The 18,803-nt window shown below is 43.5% G+C and overlaps 2 protein-coding genes across 3 annotated transcripts; one reads left to right on the top strand and one right to left on the bottom strand.

The window, feature by feature from the left end:
* Window positions 1-22: 22 nt before the first annotated feature.
* Window positions 23-5,794, bottom strand: LOC311129620 (peptidyl-prolyl cis-trans isomerase G-like). The gene is made up of 13 exons (XM_084161967.1): window positions 5,368-5,794; window positions 4,840-4,916; window positions 4,660-4,734; window positions 4,450-4,557; window positions 4,313-4,357; window positions 4,146-4,233; window positions 3,963-3,992; window positions 3,450-3,589; window positions 3,108-3,303; window positions 2,724-2,900; window positions 2,540-2,621; window positions 2,300-2,445; window positions 23-2,060 (listed from the first exon to the last, which is right to left on the bottom strand). Exons 2-13 carry the CDS (start codon window positions 4,898-4,900, stop codon window positions 1,031-1,033), a joined length of 2,178 nt encoding a protein of 725 aa, XP_084018093.1. The 5' UTR covers window positions 4,901-4,916; window positions 5,368-5,794; the 3' UTR covers window positions 23-1,030.
* fastkd1 (FAST kinase domains 1) lies at window positions 5,520-18,648 on the top strand. Of its 2 annotated transcripts, none has more exons than XM_084161965.1 (15): window positions 5,520-5,988; window positions 6,349-6,832; window positions 6,929-6,997; window positions 7,119-7,244; window positions 7,323-7,721; window positions 9,578-9,688; window positions 14,875-15,006; window positions 15,119-15,605; window positions 15,739-15,853; window positions 15,932-16,060; window positions 17,041-17,172; window positions 17,276-17,389; window positions 17,790-17,934; window positions 18,062-18,176; window positions 18,271-18,648. In XM_084161965.1, the coding sequence occupies exons 2-15, from the start codon at window positions 6,486-6,488 to the stop codon at window positions 18,361-18,363; spliced, it is 2,514 nt and encodes an 837-aa protein (XP_084018091.1). In that variant the 5' UTR covers window positions 5,520-5,988; window positions 6,349-6,485; the 3' UTR covers window positions 18,364-18,648. The 2 variants fall into 2 exon arrangements, with proteins under 2 accessions (XP_084018091.1, XP_084018092.1); XM_084161966.1 differs by having other exon boundaries at window positions 5,546-5,988; window positions 6,474-6,832.
* Window positions 18,649-18,803: the final 155 nt, after the last annotated feature.

The raw sequence follows: 18,803 nt of genomic DNA, 5'->3' as shown, positions 1-18,803 counted from the left end.
TAGGCAATAAAACAAAATTTTTAAACATATCCTTTTATTTCAAAACAGATGTTTCATTAGGGAATATTGAATTCTGACTGTTTATACAAAGCCAGTGGTTTTCATTTATAGTTCAAAGGAAAGTAACACCAGTATGAACTAACATGGTGGAACATCACAGCAATGCATTTACACCTTACTCTGTTGAGTGATTTTTAACATTTTAAAAGATGTACTGGGGGAAATCTGAACATAAACCGGCCTAACAAAAATGCATACAATAAAAAAAACAATGTCAGTTTCTAACTCATTTGAGACTGAGGTCAGGAAAAAGTTATGGTTCCCTGAAACAGCCAGGTAAACAATTAAATGGTATTTGTATCTGTAACACCACAATAATTTTACAAAATGTCTGAGCTCTTATCAGCCCTTCAAATCAAATTGAGCATTCTCTCCTGACATCTACACTTAAGTCAGACAATCATTTCATATGTAGCACTTACAATATGTTCTGTGACAAATAATGAGATGGTTGGTAATTCAAACACTCAAAATGTTTAAAATATCCATGATTAATCATACTGGTGATGTATCCATGTAATATTAGTTAAGTTAGGCATTAAGCCCAGAAAGAATACAACACAGGACATCAAACTCATCCCTTCCACTACAATTATCCCACAGGAATAACACGTCCCCTCAGTACGAGACCAGACAAAAAAAAGAAAAAAAGAAACCTGACAAACATTTTAATGGCAGAAACATTCCTTCCTACAGTCACCTGTTCAGTCATTTCACCACTTCCTTACTCCACTGACCATTACATTCCCAACATTTGGAAAATTAGTCTGACTGAACCCCCCCCCAAAAAACTAAAATGTCTCTTAGCAGTCAAAACTTATGAAATCTTAATTTGTACAAATATTCCAGAACTGGATCTGTTGTGGTATCTATTGTCTAAAATCGTTCTACAGCAGAACCTCCCACATTATTAGGCATAAACGTGTGAATTTTTCAGTTTGATAATGGACAAGAGTGAATATTTACTGGACTAATCACTGTCATCAGAACTTGAGCTGTACTTATTTTTCTTGCTGTGGTTTTTATCCTTCTCTTGGCTCTTTGACTTTTGATTCCGTTCAGGGCTTTTCCCTGCGTCTTTGGACTTGTGAGAGGACACCTTTTCTGGGCTGCCCTCCCTTTTCTTCTTGGAGATGGGGCTCTTTCTACCCCTGTCCTTCCCTTTGCCCGCCCCTTCGCTCTCAGAGTTGCTGCTCTTGGACCTCCTTCGTCTGCGAGTGTCTTCCCTGTCTCTGTTCTTCGTCTGATGAGATGAACATTCTTTGCTATGGTCTCGATTGTTGCTCTTACTCCGGGAGCGCCTGCCTCTACGGGAGTCTCTGCTCTTACTCTTGTCTGGACTCCTTGTCCGGTCTCGGCTCTTGGATCTACCTCTCCTCTTGTCCTCTCTCTCTCTGTGACGCAGTCTTTCATTGCTCTTACTGCGCTCCCTACCTCGCTCTCTGTCCCGTCCTTGCTCTTTGTCTCGAGATGATGCATGTCTCCCCCTGTCCCTGCTTCTGCTGCTAGATCGGTTTCTGTCCTTTCCAGAGTTCCTCTCCTTGCTTCTAGACTTTGCCTTGAGCTTCTCACCATTTCTTCCTTTGGTCTCCTCTCGGTTCTTGTCAGCCGCAGTGGGTTTAGCGCGTTCTTTACTTCTATCACTGTCTTGAGTTCCAGACTCTGTGGCTTTTTCTTTATTGAGGTCTCGGTCCTTGCTTCTTCTTCCCCTCTTATCATCCCCTTTGCTATGTTTATGATCCCTCTCTCTACTTTTGGACCTAGCACTTTTCTCTTTGCTCTTACTGCGGCTTCGAGATTTGACCTTCTTTGCCTTGTGTTTGTCTTCAGTTTTAGAAGGGTCCTTTTCTTTGCTCTTCGATCTATGGGAGCGACCTTTCTTCTCCTCTCTGTTTTTACTAGGGTTTCCAGCAGCGTTTTCATGCTTGATTTCAGAGGTCTTCCTCTCTCTTCCTCTTGGAGCTATGCCACTCTCATTCCTGTCCTCTGTCATGTCACCCCTACAACATAAATACAGAGTAAAGTCACCCCCACAGCAAATGCACAATCCAAGTTAAGACTCTTTGAATAGACCTTAAATAACTGGCCCTTGGCTGATGATCACTTTTGGCAATAGGAGAAATTAGGCAATACTTGATAAGCTGCTTAACTAGATAATAATAAGCTGCTTTATACTTCAACAGCCTGATCAGTCCAGCACCGGCAGTTCAAATACTAAAAATAAAAAAGTAAGACTTACTTGTCACCCTTGATCCAACGGTCTCCGCTGGATGCTCTTGGTGCCCTTTGTGCACGCTGCATCTCCTGGCGCCAGTGTGGAGGAGTCTCGCTGCGCTGGAAACGGTCCCTTGACCTTGACCTGGAGTGTGACGGAGTTCGGTACCGCTGCAAGAAATAGATTAAATTAACATTAACTTTCTAGACCCTTGTTTCGCAGAAACTGTATGATAGTACTGTACTTGTTTGACAGTGCACTTACTCTTGGACCTCTGCCTTTAATCGTCCTGCCTGATCTTGTCATCAGAAGTCTCCTCTGATATGCTGACTGAGAATTAAACATTCTGCAACAAAGCAAAAATTAATTGACATGAATACACTGTAGTTCCCAGTTGTAAAGGTTCAGAATGAACTGGAATGTTGTTCAGTCTTGTCCATGAACTCACCTCTCCCTAGGCTTTTCCCTCTCCCTCTTTTTTTCCCTCTCCTTTCCAGCCTCATCTTTTTGCTGCTGAGGACTTCTCCTCATAAGGAAACTATTTTCTGGGATAACGGGGATTTCCTCTGGTCGTACCGTAGACGTAACCTCTTCCTCTTTCTCATCACCACTGCCAGGCTCAGACCTACAGACATTAAAAAAAAGTATATATATATATATATATATATATATATATACACACACACCTTTATTTAACTAGGCAAGTCAGTTAAGAACAAATTCTTATTTACTATGACGGCCTTACAGACCAGACTTAAAACTTACGCTCTAATGAAGGCTGTTGTGAGAGTTCACATGCTACGAAACACATTAAAACAGTTAAGCTACAAACCTTTTATCTTTCTTCTTCTTCTGTTTCTTGTCCTTCTTTTTCTTGGACTCTTTCTTGTGCCTCTTCTTCCGTTTCTTGGATTCTTTATCAGAGTCACCCTCAGATTCAGAAGAGGAGTCGTCAGAACTGTCAGAGTCACTTGAGCTGTCGCTGCCACTGGAGACGGCCTGTTGTCTTTTTTTCTCTTCTTTTTTTGCTGCAAAAATGGTAGATGACACTTAACATAAGTGCTTAGGATACCTTTAAAAGTTCTGATCCTGATAATAAGACAGTCCAAGATCTCCAATCTAAAGCAATAACAAGCTTAAAACACCTTGCCTTTTTTTTATTTATCCTACAAACCTTTTGACTTTGGAATGAGCTCGCCACAGTTCATAACTTTCACTTCAGAGTATGGTCTACTGCCGGCATCTGTCTTTTGACTCTCCATTGTTTGAACGACCTCTTGGCCAGAGATCACTTGGCCAAAAACCACATGGACACTAGAATAAAATCAGCAAGTTATAACAGGTGATAACAATGAAGAACAGATTGCTATTTATCTAACATGCTCTTATTAGCAAAAGACCATTCAATAATAATAATAATGCCATTTAGCAGACGCTTTTATCCAAAGCGACTTACAGTCATGAAGTTGTATTGTTAGTGATCCAATTTACATTTTAGTCATTTAGCAGATGCTCTTATCCAGAGCGACTTCCAATTAGTGAGTGCATACATTTTTCATACTGGCCCCTGTGGGAATCGAACACACAACCGTTGCGTTGCAAGCGCCATGCTCTACCAACTGAGCTACAGGAGGGCCAATAGATTGTCAAACTAAGTTGCAATGCTTGTCCAAATACTATAACTTACCCATCCAAGTGTGGTGTGGGTTTTGTTGTTCTGTAGACCAGGATAAAAAAAATTGAGCAGAAGATTAGAATGAGAGTCAAACATAATTTTGTAGGTTTTGGTTCACTCAAGATGCTAGATTTATGAATGACCAACTGATAATAGCAAAGGCCTTTAAAATTATTTTAACATTGATTGACTTACATGAAAAACTGCGATCCATTGGTATCTTTACCCCTGTTTGCCATTGACAGGAGGTACTCCTTGTTATGTTTGACAGAGAAGCTTTCATCTAAGATACAGACAGGCCATTAGTTATTCCTTGAGGCTGGTTTTGATTAGAATATTGAACACAATCTGTAGAGTCCTACCTTCAAAGAATCCTCCATAGATAGATTCCCCTCCTTTTCCATTGCCTGATTTACAGAAAGAATATAGATATTAGAATATCTGGAAATAAAATATTTCTACATTTAGGTTGTTTAAGGCAAACACATATTTCATATACCTTCACTGAAGTCTCCTCCTTGAATCATGAAGTCCTTCACAATTCTGTGGAATAGGCATCCTTTGTAATGCAGAGGTTTTTGTGTACCTTTTCCAATTCCTTTCTCGCCTACACAGAAAGTAAAGTTTGAGTCAAAACAGAGATGACAATTTGTGCATAATCTAAAGATGGCACACTAATGTCAGACCAAGGCAAGAGAAAGTAAATTACCTGTGCAGAGGCATCTGAAGTTCTCACAGGTTTTGGGGCAGACATCAGAAAACAATTCTACCACAACTCTGCCAACTGCAAGAGAAAGCATGTTTGTGCACATTTTAGTAAAGCATCTCAAAATTTCTGAGATATGATTAACTGGATGGTAAGATCAAAATTGAAAAACTGTCTTCTTACCCAGCACGTTACTGATGCCAATGTCAAAGAAGCAGCGTGGACGCTGAAGTTTTATTCCCATTATCAAACTTCTGTAGCTGAAACAAACGTTTTTTGCTGTTAGCGTGCGTAGTTCGATAGCTAACGTAGCAAGTTGTTTACAAATACAAACATAACACCCATCTCTAACTACAAGCGGAGGCTAATATAGCGTATTCATTCATTGGCAAAACAACCGCATGGCGTATCAAAAACTTGACTAGATAGTTAAGGTTAGCGGAGTTAAAAACGAGCTTTATCAACATGAATTAAATAACGTAAATATCTAGAGGAAACAATGTAAACTAAAATCAAATGTTCATGCTAGCTAGCTAGCTAGCTAGGTAATGTGGTCTTGCGGATTGTGGCCTGCAAGTAGCTACGCTGCTACAACTATTAGCTACTGTTAACGTTAGCTGGTACTCTCTAGATCCCTGTCTTTCCTTTGACTCAACGCTATTTCAAATGGACATAATTTACAATAGCGTAAATATTATAGAGTTGACCTACAAATTAGCTCAGTTAGTCAACTGAGGCCAATATCTCACGGTAGTTCTTCTCAACAAGGTGAAATCGAGTTTCATTCAGCGCTTCCTCCACAATGTTTTCTAAAGATGGCGCGACGGGAAACGTCAGTGCATTTTGGGTAAAAAAGATGCGCCAGTCAGCGCGCAGAAGACGACCTTTCACACGTGCGGTCCCTGGTATATCTGTCTGGTTTGGGCTGTTATGATGATCGCTCATAATGCAAACACAAAACAATTTGATAAAATATAAAAAAAATGTATCAGTTATTGTTTACCTGCTGCTTGTGTAGAGTACATAAACTAGGGGACAAAATGATTACATGTTATTTATGTGAGGGACTTTCTCATGGATTACGGTAAAATATACAGTATTTTGAAAAAAGTACGGTAGCATACCACAGCCAAGAGACTCAAGTCAAAACCTGATGTAGCCATTTAGCTAGCTGGAGAAGTCAAATAGATAAATTATACTAGTTTGTTAGGTAGATTTCACTCTAATTCATAATTTGATATAACTGAAACGAACAGAGACTTACAGCAGTCAACGCTTAAACAGCAAGATGTGTTAGGGACGGGACTGACTTTGGCACTGCCCTATCCCCACGTGAGTAGCACACGCTTTTATAATAATTGTGATTGTCACTGCTAAGGCTTGAAAGTCAAGTCCTTGATTTTCCAGTGATTTGGTATAGTAACTTACTACTTTACCCGTTATGATAAGAATTTGCCAAGTATATTATTTCGTGATATTGTAATTATACTGTATAGGCATGTTTGTTTGATAAAATTAGTAATATATAAGGCCGTCATCAGTGTCAGTCAGCTGTGTTGTTGGTGACATTGTTGCTGGATGCATGAATGAATGGTTTCGGCATTTACCTTAATGTCACATTATTCATTTTGTGGAGAAGTGGAGATATGTATTTAGCTTTGCTATATCTTGCATGGAACTCTCTTTCTACAGATGTTTCACTTAAGGAATATGCAGGCAGCTTTCCTTCCCTGTGGATTTGAAGTTATGTGGGCCTGATCTTGGCAGTGGTTAGTTTACCTTCTAAATATGTGGACTTCCATTGTCACTTGAACTAGGCCAGGTCTTCCATGTCCATGTTTCGGCTCCGAGCTGTGACTGGGAGCTGCTACCTGCGCAGGTTTCTGCATGGGGGGGCAGCGAACCGGGACCATGTTTTGGAGCAGCTTGGCATCTGCTCTGGTGAAGACCAAGTGTTGGAGGTGGTGGGCAAGAACAAGGCCAAGCTGACTGTGAACCATGTTGGCTGTGCCATGGGCATGCTCTGGCAGTTCCAGAAGGAGAAGCCACAGATGTTGAGAACAGTTGAGTTCATCAAAAGCCACCCAGAGTTCCTGACTCTCCGGGTGCTGGCTGAGAACAAAATTGAGCTCATGGATGATGTCACGTTGGTGGACATGCTCTACAATGTTCTCAGGTACAGATGTTGGCTAAGTGGTGGTTAAGCATATATACTTAGTCCTGAAATGTTTGTTTACATTTTCACAGCAATGTTGTATTTTCTAATTTGAAGGCTCAATGTGGAACCATATGATTCTCTTGCTCAGCATTTGGTGTCAGAGGCCTGGCTCAGATTATACAGGTAAATCGATAACATTTTGTTATTTTGCTATTGAATACTACATACTTAAAGCAGAACCATTCTCTTTTAACATGGGGGTGTGAGCTGGTGTACAGATGTGGATTGATTCACTGTTTTGCAGATTGCCAATGCCATCACTGTCCAAGTTTGCTGTCTGCCTAAGTGATCAACATCTGCAGCACAGTCCTCTAATGGGTCAAATCACTGACATTTTGAATCAGAAACTCTCCTCAATTGATGATGCCAGGTACAAAAAAAACATCAGTATTGGTAAGTCCTTGATACTACTCCTTAATTTTTCAAATTTCTGGACATGTCTCTGCAGGATCCTGACAACCCTCATGATCAGCGTGACATCTTTGGTGTCCCCTCATCTGCGGGATAAACTCATCAGTAAGGCAGATCATCTCCTGGACACCATGGATCCCTCACACTACAACAACCCCAGGAGGATGGTGCAGTTCCTGCGCAACATCAAGTATAGTTACCGTCCCCTGCTGGAGAAGTGCAACCATATTCTCCTGCGCAATGTTCCCCAACTAGATGCAGAGAACATAAGCATCATCATGGGGCTCTACCAGTCACTGCAGTTCAACAACTGCGACTTCCGTCTGGCTGCAAAACAGAGGCTAATGGAACTTGTGGACTCAAGCGCAGACCCTTTCTCCTTCACCAAACTGTTTGTTGCTCTTGGGCCTATGGCAGGGCAGGACACCAAAGAGAGGTAGATTGAACATTTTAGTATGCCGAAACCATAACCTGTTTCAATAACTGTATAGTTTTACAACTTTTAAACAACTATTCATCAACTTTTAATCCTGATGCAAGTTCAATTCACACACTATTTTTCAACTAATTTACATTGCCTTCAGAAAGTATTCACACCCCTTATAATATATAATATGCCATTTAGCAGACGCTTTTATCCAAAGCGACTTACAGTCATGTGCGCATACATTTTTACGTATGGGTGGTCCCGGGGATCGAACCCACTACCCTGGCGTTACAAGCGCCATGCTCTACCAATTGAGCTACAGAGGACCACACTTGACTTTTTCGAACATTTTGTTGTGTTACAAAGTGGGATTAAAATGGATTTAATTGTAATTTTTGGTCAACAATATACATAAAATACTCTAATGTCAAAGTGGAAGAAAAATTATAATTTTTAATTAATGGCAAATAAAACACTCATATTTTGATTAGATAAGTATTCAACCCCCTGAGTCAATACATGTTAGAATCACCTTTGGCAGCGACTACCACTGTGAGTCTTTCTGGGTTAGTCTCTAAGAGCTTTGCGAACCTGGATTGTACAATATTTGCCTGTTTTTCTTTCAAAAAATTATTCAAGCTCTGTCAAGTTGGTTGTTGATCATTGCTAGACAGCCATTTTCAAGTCTTACCATAGATTTCCAAGCCAATTGAAGTCAAAACTGTAACTAGGCCACTCAGGAACATTCAATGTCATCTTGGTAAGTAACTCCAGTGTATATTTGGCCTTGTGTTTTAGGTTATTGTCCTGCTGAAAGGTGGATTTGTCTCCCAGTGTCTGTTGGAAAGCAGACTGAAGCAGGTTTTCCTCTAGGAGTTTGCCTGTGCTTAGCTCTAATTATTTTATTATTATCATAAAAAAACTCCCTAGTCCTTGTCGATGACAAGCATACACATGATGCAGCCACCACCATTCTTGAAAATATGAGGAGTGGTACTCAGTGATGTGTTGTGTTGGATTTGCCCCAAACATAATGCTTTGTATTCAGGACAAAAAATGTATTTGCCACATGTTTTGCAGTATTACTTTAGTGCCTTATTGCAATCAGGATGCATGTTTTGTAATATTTTTTTTCTGTTCTGGCTTCCTTCTTTTCACTCTGTCAATTAGGTTAGTATTGTGGAGTAAGTACAATGTTGTTGATCCATCCTCCATTTTCTCCTATCACAGCCATTTAACTCTGTAACTGGTTTAAAATCACCATTGGCCTCATGGTGAAATTCCTGAGCGGTTTCTTTCCTCTCCGTCAACTGAGTTAAAAGGACACCTGTATCTTTGTAGTGACTGGGTGTATTGATACACCATCCAAAGTGTAATTAATAACTTCACCATGCTCAAAGGGATATTCAATGCCCTTCTTTGCGAGGCATTGGAAAACCTCCCTGGTTTTTTAAAGTTGAATCTGTGCTTGAAATTCACTGCTCGACTGAGGGACCATACATGTAATTGTATGTGTGGGGTACAGAGATGGGGTAGTCATTCAAACATCATGTTAAACACCATTATTGCACACAGTTAGTCCATGCAACTTATTATCTGACTTTTTAAGCTAATTTTTACTCCTGAAGTTATTTAGGCTTGCAATAACAAAGGGGTTGAATCTAGACATTTCGGCTTTTCATTTTTAATTAATTTGTAAACATTTCTAAAAACATAATTCCACTTTGAGATTATGGGGAATTGTGTGTAGATCAGTGACACATCTCAATTGAATCCATTTTAAATTCAGGTTGTAACACAACAAAATGTGAAAAAAGTCAAGGGGTGTGAATACTTTCAGAAGACACTAACCACTTCTCTTTCAGGCTGGAGAGTACAGCACTGCTAATGGCAGAAGAGTTTAATGCCCAGCAGGCCCTAGCTGTGGCAGAGACACTAGAGGAGATTCAGTGTAGAAACCTGAATCTGATCCAAAAGTAAGTTCATTCTCTGTTACAGCCATGTCTGAATGTTGCATGTAGACAGTAGAACTAAGACGAGTTCCTTTTCAGTCAGTTAACTTTGGTACAACATACTATGGGGAGTCGCACTCTCGCGACTTCGGTTGAAGGATCTACAATCACGCCTGACAAGTCCAATGAAATCCGCACCTTGCTGGAAGCCCTGCCTTCTCGGATTAATTCCTTCAATTATTCCGTGTTTCACCTCGGTGTGAACAGGAACCATTCACGCTACTAAAACAAACTACGTTGCGCCAACTAAACTGTCCCATAGTGGGAGAGAGTGCTCACCCCCTGGATGTTGTGTACTGAAGTTTGTACATGTTCTCATACATTTTCTGATCACAGACGATTAGTTATTCTTCAATTTGCTGGTGCAATGAGTAAAATGGCTAAGAAAATGACCGAGACGACGATGGCTAAGCCGGGGTCGATCATGCCCCCAGTCATGCGATTACGGCATTTCTCTGAAAGATAGGGGAAAGGGATCTATGTGTAGTTTGTCTCGGCTTGGAGCCCGCTCAGGCGGCCCTCACTCAAACCAGTCCGTGTGCGCATTTTCACGTACTGTGTACAAACTCCCTGGAAAGACATGTAGCATTCTTGAGGAAGCTTGGAATTACAGATGGCTACTTTCCTTTCCCGGATGCCAGGAAGCAGAGTTAGATTGGGTGGTCGGTACAAATGTCTGCGTGGGGTATGCGGTGGCTGCCCGTGCCCAACCTGTCTCCTGTATGCTCTGTTGCCGGTTATGGGAGGCTACTCAAAGAGAGAGGGCGGCCATGTTCGGTGGGTACCCCCCTGCCGCCTGTGTCTGTCTCGGTCAAGCACCGATTGCCTCTCTTCCCAGACTTGTTGATGAAGTGTCCGGTCCCAATGGTGGAGTTGCTGGGGTAGCTCTCTTGTTTAGTATACGTAGCGTTAAGTCACTTGGTTATTCTAAACGGACCGTGTTGCGGTCAAATAGTCTAGCTAGCCTAGCTTAGGCTAAAAAGCCCCCTGGCTAACGTTGGCTAGCATGCTTAACTTCCCTTGACTGGAAGTTATTTGCTTTCCCACGGCGTTATGGCAACCCTATTCCTATTTTCAATTCCTGGAGTTCACAGGTATTAAAAGTGTTGTCTTCCGTATGTGAGTTCGATGAAAAGTGTTCCTTCTCCATGTTCAGACATATAGTTATCAAGAGTGGTAGAAATGGAAGAAGAACCCATTTCTCCCAGTCCACAAGGTGGCGTCCCGCCCCTTCAGATGGCACGTCACGGTAGTCTCGTTGTCTTCTCCAACCAATGGTGCGCATGTGCAGTGTCGCCCTGGTCATGCGAATGTTGACGTCAAGGTACAGGCTACAATTTGTGTGCGTCCCCCACACTTCTGCAGCATCATCACATCGACTGTTCCCGAGGCCTCAGTGCCCGTTTTGAGGAACGAAATATCCTCCCGTCTCCAGAAGCAGGCAATCTGAGTGGTTCCTATGTCAAAGATCCGGGACTGTGCCGGTATACCTGGTTACGAAAAGGGACAGATGGGACATTACATCCCATTCTAGACATACGTGCCCTCAGCAAGTACCTCAGTCTACAAACTCAGAATGCTCACGAGCTGCCGGCTATTACAGCGATTGGCTGGTGGCAGTGGAGTCTAGGGGGCAAGCAGTGTTCCACACATCCATGCTACTGTCCCGTATTCAGTCTCTAGGCTTCCAGAAAAAGATCTGTCTGACTCCATCTCAGCGCATTCTGTTTCTGGGTCTCGCGCTAGACTCACTCGTGTATCACACTTTTCTATCCCCACAGAGGGTGTCTGGGTTCTGGGCCTGCTTAGCCAAATTTTGGCTCGGTCACACAGAACGTTTTTGCCAGTCGCTTTGGGTGTCCCTGTCAGGCCTCCGGGCCATGGCCCAGTGGTGGGACCCTCTGCTATTGTCAGGGGGCTCCCATGGGCTGAGTTATATCCTGCAAGGTGATCACGACAAACACATTCCTCCGAGGATGGGGTGCTCTGTACGAAGGCAATTCGATTCGTGGGGTATGGACACTGGTGCAGAGCACACTGCATGTCAATTACCCGGAGTATCTGGGGCTCAGGCGCTTCCCCTTGTTTTTGTCGGGCTGGCTTGTGCTGGTCAGAACCGTCTATGTCAGTGGTGGCGTGCATCAACAGATGGGGAGAGACTCTGTCTCTTTCCCTCCTAACCTTGGATCGCTCCCTATTGCTGGGGAGCAGTGCGCCCAGGTATGGGACATTTTCGTCAGGGCCGACTTAAATCTTTATGCATTGCGAAAAAATGCACAGTGTCGTCTATTTTTCTCTATAAGGGACCCAAGTGCCCCTTTGGGAACTGACGCACCAGTGGCCTCAGACCCTCCTTTACGCAGTTCCACCAGTGGTTCTGATTCAGCCCACGTTGGAGTGGGTGCACCGGGAAGGCTTACCATTGATTCTTGTGGCTCCCCGTTGGCCCAAGCAGCCTTGGTTCGCCTTTTAGACGAGGACCCGTGGAAACTTCCATTGCACAGGGACCTGTTGTTCTAGGTGCACAGGCAGGTTTGGCAAGCGAGGCCAGAGATTTGGTTCCTATGGGCTTGGCCCCTAAGAGGGCCAATTATTGCTACCATTCAGTCTGCAAGGGCGCCCTCCGAGGGCTGTATGTGTATAAGTGGCAAATGTGAGCTCTGGTGCTAAGATAAATGACTTTTCTGTGCATTTCAGTACTCTGTGAGGGACATCCTTATGTTCCCACAGGAGCTTTTCAAGCATTCTCAACTTTAAAAGAGTACATGGCCGCTGTCTCAGCGTGTCATGTGAGAATTGACGGAACCTCACCGGGGGCTCACCTCCTGGTGGTGCTGTTCCTGGAAGGTGTACGTCATCTCAGACCAGTCTCTAAACCTATTGCGCCCACATGGGACTTTGCGCTGGTTTTGGAGGCACTGTGTGCGACCCCCTTTGAGCCTCTGTAGTCGGTGGATCTGAAGATCCTCTCCTACAAAACCTCCCTGCTCATGGCTTTGGCCTCGGCTAAACTTGTTGGAGACAACCGCGTTATCCGTACACCCTTCCTGTACTCAGTTTGACCGGGTCGACTCTTAGGGTGACGTTGCATCCAAATGCTACCTTCGCCCCGAAAGTCATGGCTATGTCCTAGATGTCCTTAGCTTTTGAGCTATTTCCCTTTTCGCCACCTCCTTTTGCTTCTGAAGAGCAACAGAGGTTACATGCCCTGTGTCCAGTGCGAACTGACCCGGGATATCCGCTTATGTGACCAACTTTTTGTCTGTTTAGCTAATCCAGCTTGCGGCAGGGCGCTCCCTAAGCAGCGTCTCTCCCACTGGATTGTGGAGGCTATCTCCCTGGCATATAGCAGCAACGGGCAAGTGTTACCTAGCGGTGTACGTGCCCAGTCCACCGGGGGTCTGGCAGCGTCTTGGGCGTTGTTTAAAGGGTTGAATATAGGAGATATTTGCGCTGCGTAGAGTTGGGCATTACCGCACACTTTTGTGAGGTTTTATCGCTTGGATGTAACTGCTCCCAGTATAGCACACAGTGTGCTTATGGCTGGGACAGGGGATTGTCACTAGGCAGTGCGCCGTGTGCGCAATATCCAGTCTGCCGCATCTGGCGGGGTCAGGTCTGGGTGGTCTGCCATGGGCCGTTTCATTTATACTGAACAAAAATGTAAAGTTACAGTCAATTGAAATACATTTATTAGGCCCTAATCTATGGATTTCACATGACTGGGAATACAGATATGCATATGTTGGTCACAGATACCTTAAAAAAAAGGTAGGGACGTGGATCAGAAAGCTAGTCAGTATCTGGTGTGACCACCATTTGCTTCATGCAGTCCGACACATCTCCTTTGCATAGAGTTGATAAGACTGTTGATTGTGGCCTGTGGAATGTTGACCCACTCCACTTCAATGGCTGTAGAAGTTGCTGGCTATTGGTGGGAACTGGAACATGCTGCCGTACACATCAATCCAGATCATCCCAAACATGCTCAATGGCTGACATGTCTGGTGAGTATGCAGGCCATGGAAGAACTGGGACATTTTCAGCTTCCAGGAATTGTGTACAGCTCCTTGCGGCATGGGGCCATGCATTATCATAGTGAAACATGAGGTGATGGCGGCGGATGACTGGCACGAAAATGGGCCTCAGGATCTCGTCACGGTATCTCTGTGCATTCAAATTGCCATCGATAAAATGTAATTGTGTTCATTGTCCGTAGCTTATGCCTGCCCATACCGTAAACCCACCGCCACCATGGGGCACTCTGTTCACAATGTTGACATCAGCAAACCACTCGCCCACACAACGCCATACACGTGGTCTGCGGTTGTGAGGCTGGTCGGACGTATTGCCAAATTCTAAAAAAAAACGACGTTGGAGGTGGCTCATGGTAGAGAAATGAACATTTAATTATCTTACAACAGCTCTGGTGGTTATTCCTGCAGTCAGCATGCCAATTGCACACTCCCTCAACTTGAGACCTCTGTGGCATTGTGTTGTGTGACAAAACTGCACATTTTAGTGGCCTTTTATTGTCCCCAGCACAACGTGCACCTGTGTAATGATCAGGCTGTTTAATCAGCTTCTTGATATGCAAAGGATCACTAACAGGGATGTAAACAAATTGGATGTAACAGGGATGTAAACAAATTGGAGCCAAAAATGTTAGAGAAATAAGCTTTTAGTGCATATGGAACATTTCTGGGATCTTTTATTTCAGCTCATGAAACATGGGACAAACACTTTACATGTTGCATTTTATATTTTTGTTCAGTGTAGTATCCGTAGGGGTCGGCTTGGGGCGTGATTATATTTCCCCATAGTATGTTGTACCAAAGTTGACTGACTGAAACTACTGTTCCCTGAAGGAGGGAAATTAGGTACAACACCTGTTTCGCCCCGCACCGCCCGTTCCTGTGCTCGGTGAAGAGTGGTATTAAATTGAAGGAATGAATCCGAGCCTCACGCGTATCACCTGTGGATGGTGGGGCTTCCAGCGAGGCGCAGATTTCATTGGCCTTGTCAGGCGTGATTGTAGATCCTTCAACCGAAGTCGCGAGAGTGCGACTCCCCATAGTATGTTGTACCTCGTTTCCCCTCCTTCAGGGAACAGTAGTTATAGTCATAATGTTACGTTGTCTCTTTTACAGGATTGCATCAGTAGTCCACAAGAACCTGCATGTCTACAAGCCCATGGAGATAGCCAGGATCACACAAGCCCTGATCCTGCTGCATTACCAGAGTCCAGAGCTCTTCACTAAATTAAGGAACATTCTGGTTCAGTGAGTAATTGTAAAGAATTCTCTGCCCACTAAGCTCCTTTATGTTTGTAGACAGGTCACTCTTATTGCATACTATACAGTATGAGTAAGCTAATACAACTTCTTCTCACAGCTTCTTGCTGGACAGTGTCTACCCATATGAAGTGACCATGCTGACTCGTGTTCTCTCCATGCTACCTTCACCTCGACTCGACGAAGGCGTCATTTCACGGGTGGAGGCAGTGCTGCCCCAGTGTAATCTGAATGACCTTAACACCTTTGCAATGGCCATCGCTAAGTGGGTGCGCAATGACCCGTCCTACCGACACAACACGCCCAGCAAGTATGTGTGTCTGCTACAGACACTGAACCGCTGCGGGCATGAGCGCCTGCGCAAGGCTGACCGCCTGGACTTGGTGTTGGAGGAGCTCAAGTATATGTCAGGGGAATGGTTTGAGGAGATGCTGCTGGAGGAGACCATGGTTACACTCCAGAGGTTGGAGGGGCAGATATCCTGGACCAATGTGCCTGAGATGGCCCTTTTCCTGACCAGGACTAATCACCTCTGTACTCCATTAATGGACCGCATCGCTAGCGTGGCCATGGAGCATATCAACAAGGTACTTTCAGACATGACACATTACCTTTTATTTCACATTAGGGAATACTGTTATATTGCCTGTATGTATGTATGTATGTAGAGACATAGAATGTAAGTCCGTAGTATAACTATTTTGTTTCTCTTTCCTGAAGATTCACTACTCAGCGACTTATGCCACCTTGCTGCCCTTTGCTGTACTGAATTATGATCCACCAAGGGTGGATGAGCTGTTTGACATCTGCATTCAGCGCGCCGTACCTCATATCAGTAAGTGATTGTGGATTATGTTATATTTTTGGAACTCATCAAAAGGACCAGCTAAATACATTGATCTTCTTCCTCCAGGTTCCTTTGACCCCCATCTGATGGTACTTCTTGCATACGCCCTGGCTGTGGCTGACTGCTTCCCAGAGGACCTGGTTAGAGAAATCTTCAATGTGGATTTCCTTGCCAAGCTGGATTCCCAGTTAGAAAGTATGTTATCGAATTATATTAGAAATGTGTGAATGAATACAAACATCTATCATGTTTCCCTTACTATCTAAAAAAAAAAATCCAATCAAGGTTGAATTTGATACAAATGAAAAACAATATAAACTCAGTGGCCAGTCTACTAGGTACACCCATCTAGTACCGGGTCGGACCCCCCCTTTGCCATTACCATTACACCACTGCCACCAACCTGTATCGTTGACACCAGGCAGGATGGGGCCATGGACTCATGCTGCTTACGCCAAATCCTGACTCTGCCATCGGTATGACGCAGCAGGAACCAGGATTCGTCGGACCAGGCAACGTTTTTCCACTCCTCTGTTGTCCAGTGTTGGTGATCGTGAGCCTATTGGAGCCGCTTCTTCTTGTTTTTATCTCATAGGAGTGGAACCCAGTGTGGTCGTCTGCTGCAATAGCCCATCTGTGACAAGGACTGACAAGTTGTGCGTTCTGAGATGCCGTTCTGCACACCACTGTTGTACTGTACCGTTATTTGCCTGTTTGTGGCCCGCCTGTTAGCTTGCACGATTCTTGCCATTCTCCTTCGACCTCTCATCAACGAGCTGTTTTCTTCCACAGGACTGCTGCTGACTGGATGTTTTTTGTTTGTCGCATCATTCTCGGTAAACCCTAGACCCTGTCGTGCGTGAAAAGCCCAGGAGGCCGGCCGTTTCTGAGATACTGGAACCGGTGCACCTGGCACCGACAATCATACCACGCTCACAGTTTTGCCCATTCTAACATTCAATCGAACAGTAAATGAATGCCTCGATGCCGGTCTGCCTGCTTTATATAGCAAGCCATGGCCACATCACTCACTGTCTGTAGGAGCTAACCCTTTTTGTGAACAGGGTGGTGTACCTAATAAACTGGCGTGTAGTATAAAAAGGTTGTATTATAAGAAGGTTGAATGTTATGAGATAAGGCTGGTGGGATAAGCTAAACTCTCTATTTTGTGGTAGCCCTGCCTGACGCCCTCAACAAGCGGATCCGCCTGCGTCTCATGGAGCTAAATCGAGCTGTGTGTCTGGAGTGTCCAGAGTCCCAGGTGCCCTGGTTCCACGAGCGTTACTGCCAACAGTTACAGAAGAAAGGTGAGCCAATACTGATTTTTTTTTTTTTTACTGATATTTGTGGATGTCCCCAGTTCCTACTTCACAGATGTTGAGGGTTTAATTTCACGCTTACTTTTGTCAGGGAATTGTTCCATCAGTCCTGTCCAACAACAAATCCACAAAATGCTTGGGGAAGTTCTTGGAGGGATTAATTGTGCCAGAGTGGCAGTGCTCACTCCTTATTTCTACACAGTAGGTGGGTAATACACAGGATTGGATTGCAACATGTTTGATAGCAGTTGGCTCCTCCCTTACGAAAAAAGATTGCAGCCAGAGTGCAGTATAACTGCAGTATGCTGTAAATACTGCATCCAAAATGTTTGTTTTTTACTGCAGTAATTTTGCAGTGTAACTGTAGTTAGAGTGCAGTTCAACTGCAGTACACTGCAGTTATTCTGCAATCACTGTGTCCAAAATACCACAGTCGACTGCAGTTACTGCACTTTTACTGGTTTCAAAACTGCAATATTTTTTTGTAAGGCCTGAGTCCTGACCATGTGTTATGTTAGTGGATTAGTATTACACTAAAAACGTAATCAAATGTGTGTGTCACCTGTTGTTCTAGTTGTGTGCTGTATTTCCTCTTATCTCCCTAGACTTTGAATGTGTTCTGGACAGACACCACCAGGCGGTAGCCTACAGTGAGCAAAGTCAGCTGCAGATATCTGAAGATGGGAAGGTCCGCTGGGGTTCTGACTCTGTAGGGAAGGAGAGGAGTGAGGTCCCTCCAGGTGCACAACGGTAGGAAACTTTATTGGTAGATTTCAGAACTTTTGGTTGAAAATGTTTTGCTGATGTGCAACACATGGGTAAACACATTGAAAGGGATTTCACAGGTACTGATGTTTTTCCTTTTTCACTTACTCAGTGTTGCTGTGGACTTCTTGGATTCCAAATCCTTCTGCAAAAACTCTCGTCACATGAAAGGGGAAGCCATGATGAGAAAGAGACATCTGGAGATTCTGGGATATCATGTTGTCCAGGTATGTTTGTGAAATATAATCTGTCTGTACTGAAAGTGGTATTAATGTATATAAAATTGTACATCACTGATTAATGGTAATGTCATTTATACAGATCCCTCATTTTGAATGGAACTCTATGGAGCTCTCCACACAGGATGCATGGAAGGAATACCTTAGGAAGAAGATATTTACTGGGCTTCCCTGAAGCACCTAGATGTTGAATCAATGACACGTGTTATATTGCTTTTGCTACTGAACTGTGAGAGAAAAAGTCTGCCTTTGGAAATTTATATTTGCAGGCAGGTCATTGACAATTATTGTTAAGCATTAGATGTTTATCAAGTGCTCCTTATTGCCTACTCCAAAGCCTAAAGGGGACATGGAGCTACCTCACCTCCTGCCAAGATAAATTCTATCAGGCTTTTTATATGAACTGTAACATTTGTCAAACAATAATAAATGTTTGTAATAAATAAAAAAAATGCTTTGTTTTTGTGGTTTTGATTCATCCAATGAATCTGTCTCACATAAATATAATACATTGAGCAGGAATACATGTACATAGGAAAACTTTAGGGTACAAACTGTTTACTTTACAAAGATGGGCAACAGAATACAATGCTATAATACAATGTTATTATGGTG

The sequence above is a fragment of the Coregonus lavaretus genome (genome assembly GCF_964263955.1).
Source record: "Coregonus lavaretus genome assembly, chromosome: 5".
NCBI classification, from domain to species: Eukaryota; Metazoa; Chordata; class Actinopteri; order Salmoniformes; family Salmonidae; genus Coregonus; species Coregonus lavaretus.
The sequence above is the reverse complement of the archived record's forward strand: the minus strand, read 5'-3'. Positions and strand labels throughout refer to the sequence as shown.

Bases quoted from the DNA above. Each gene is read 5' to 3' on its own strand.
- LOC311129620 (XM_084161967.1), bottom strand. From the start codon at position 4,900: ATGGGAATAAAACTTCAGCGTCCACGCTGCTTCTTTGACATTGGCATC. The intron at 2,901-3,107 runs GTTTGTAGCTTA...TAATGTCTGTAG, and splicing joins AAGAAGAAGAAAGATAAAAG to GTCTGAGCCTGGCAGTGGTG. The intron at 2,061-2,299 runs GTAAGTCTTACT...TTTATGTTGTAG, and splicing joins CGTTGGATCAAGGGTGACAA to GGGTGACATGACAGAGGACA.
- fastkd1 (XM_084161965.1), top strand. From the start codon at position 6,486: ATGTCCATGTTTCGGCTCCGAGCTGTGACTGGGAGCTGCTACCTGCGC. The intron at 15,007-15,118 runs GTGAGTAATTGT...TTCTTCTCACAG, and splicing joins TTAAGGAACATTCTGGTTCA to CTTCTTGCTGGACAGTGTCT. The intron at 15,606-15,738 runs GTACTTTCAGAC...TCTTTCCTGAAG, and splicing joins CCATGGAGCATATCAACAAG to ATTCACTACTCAGCGACTTA.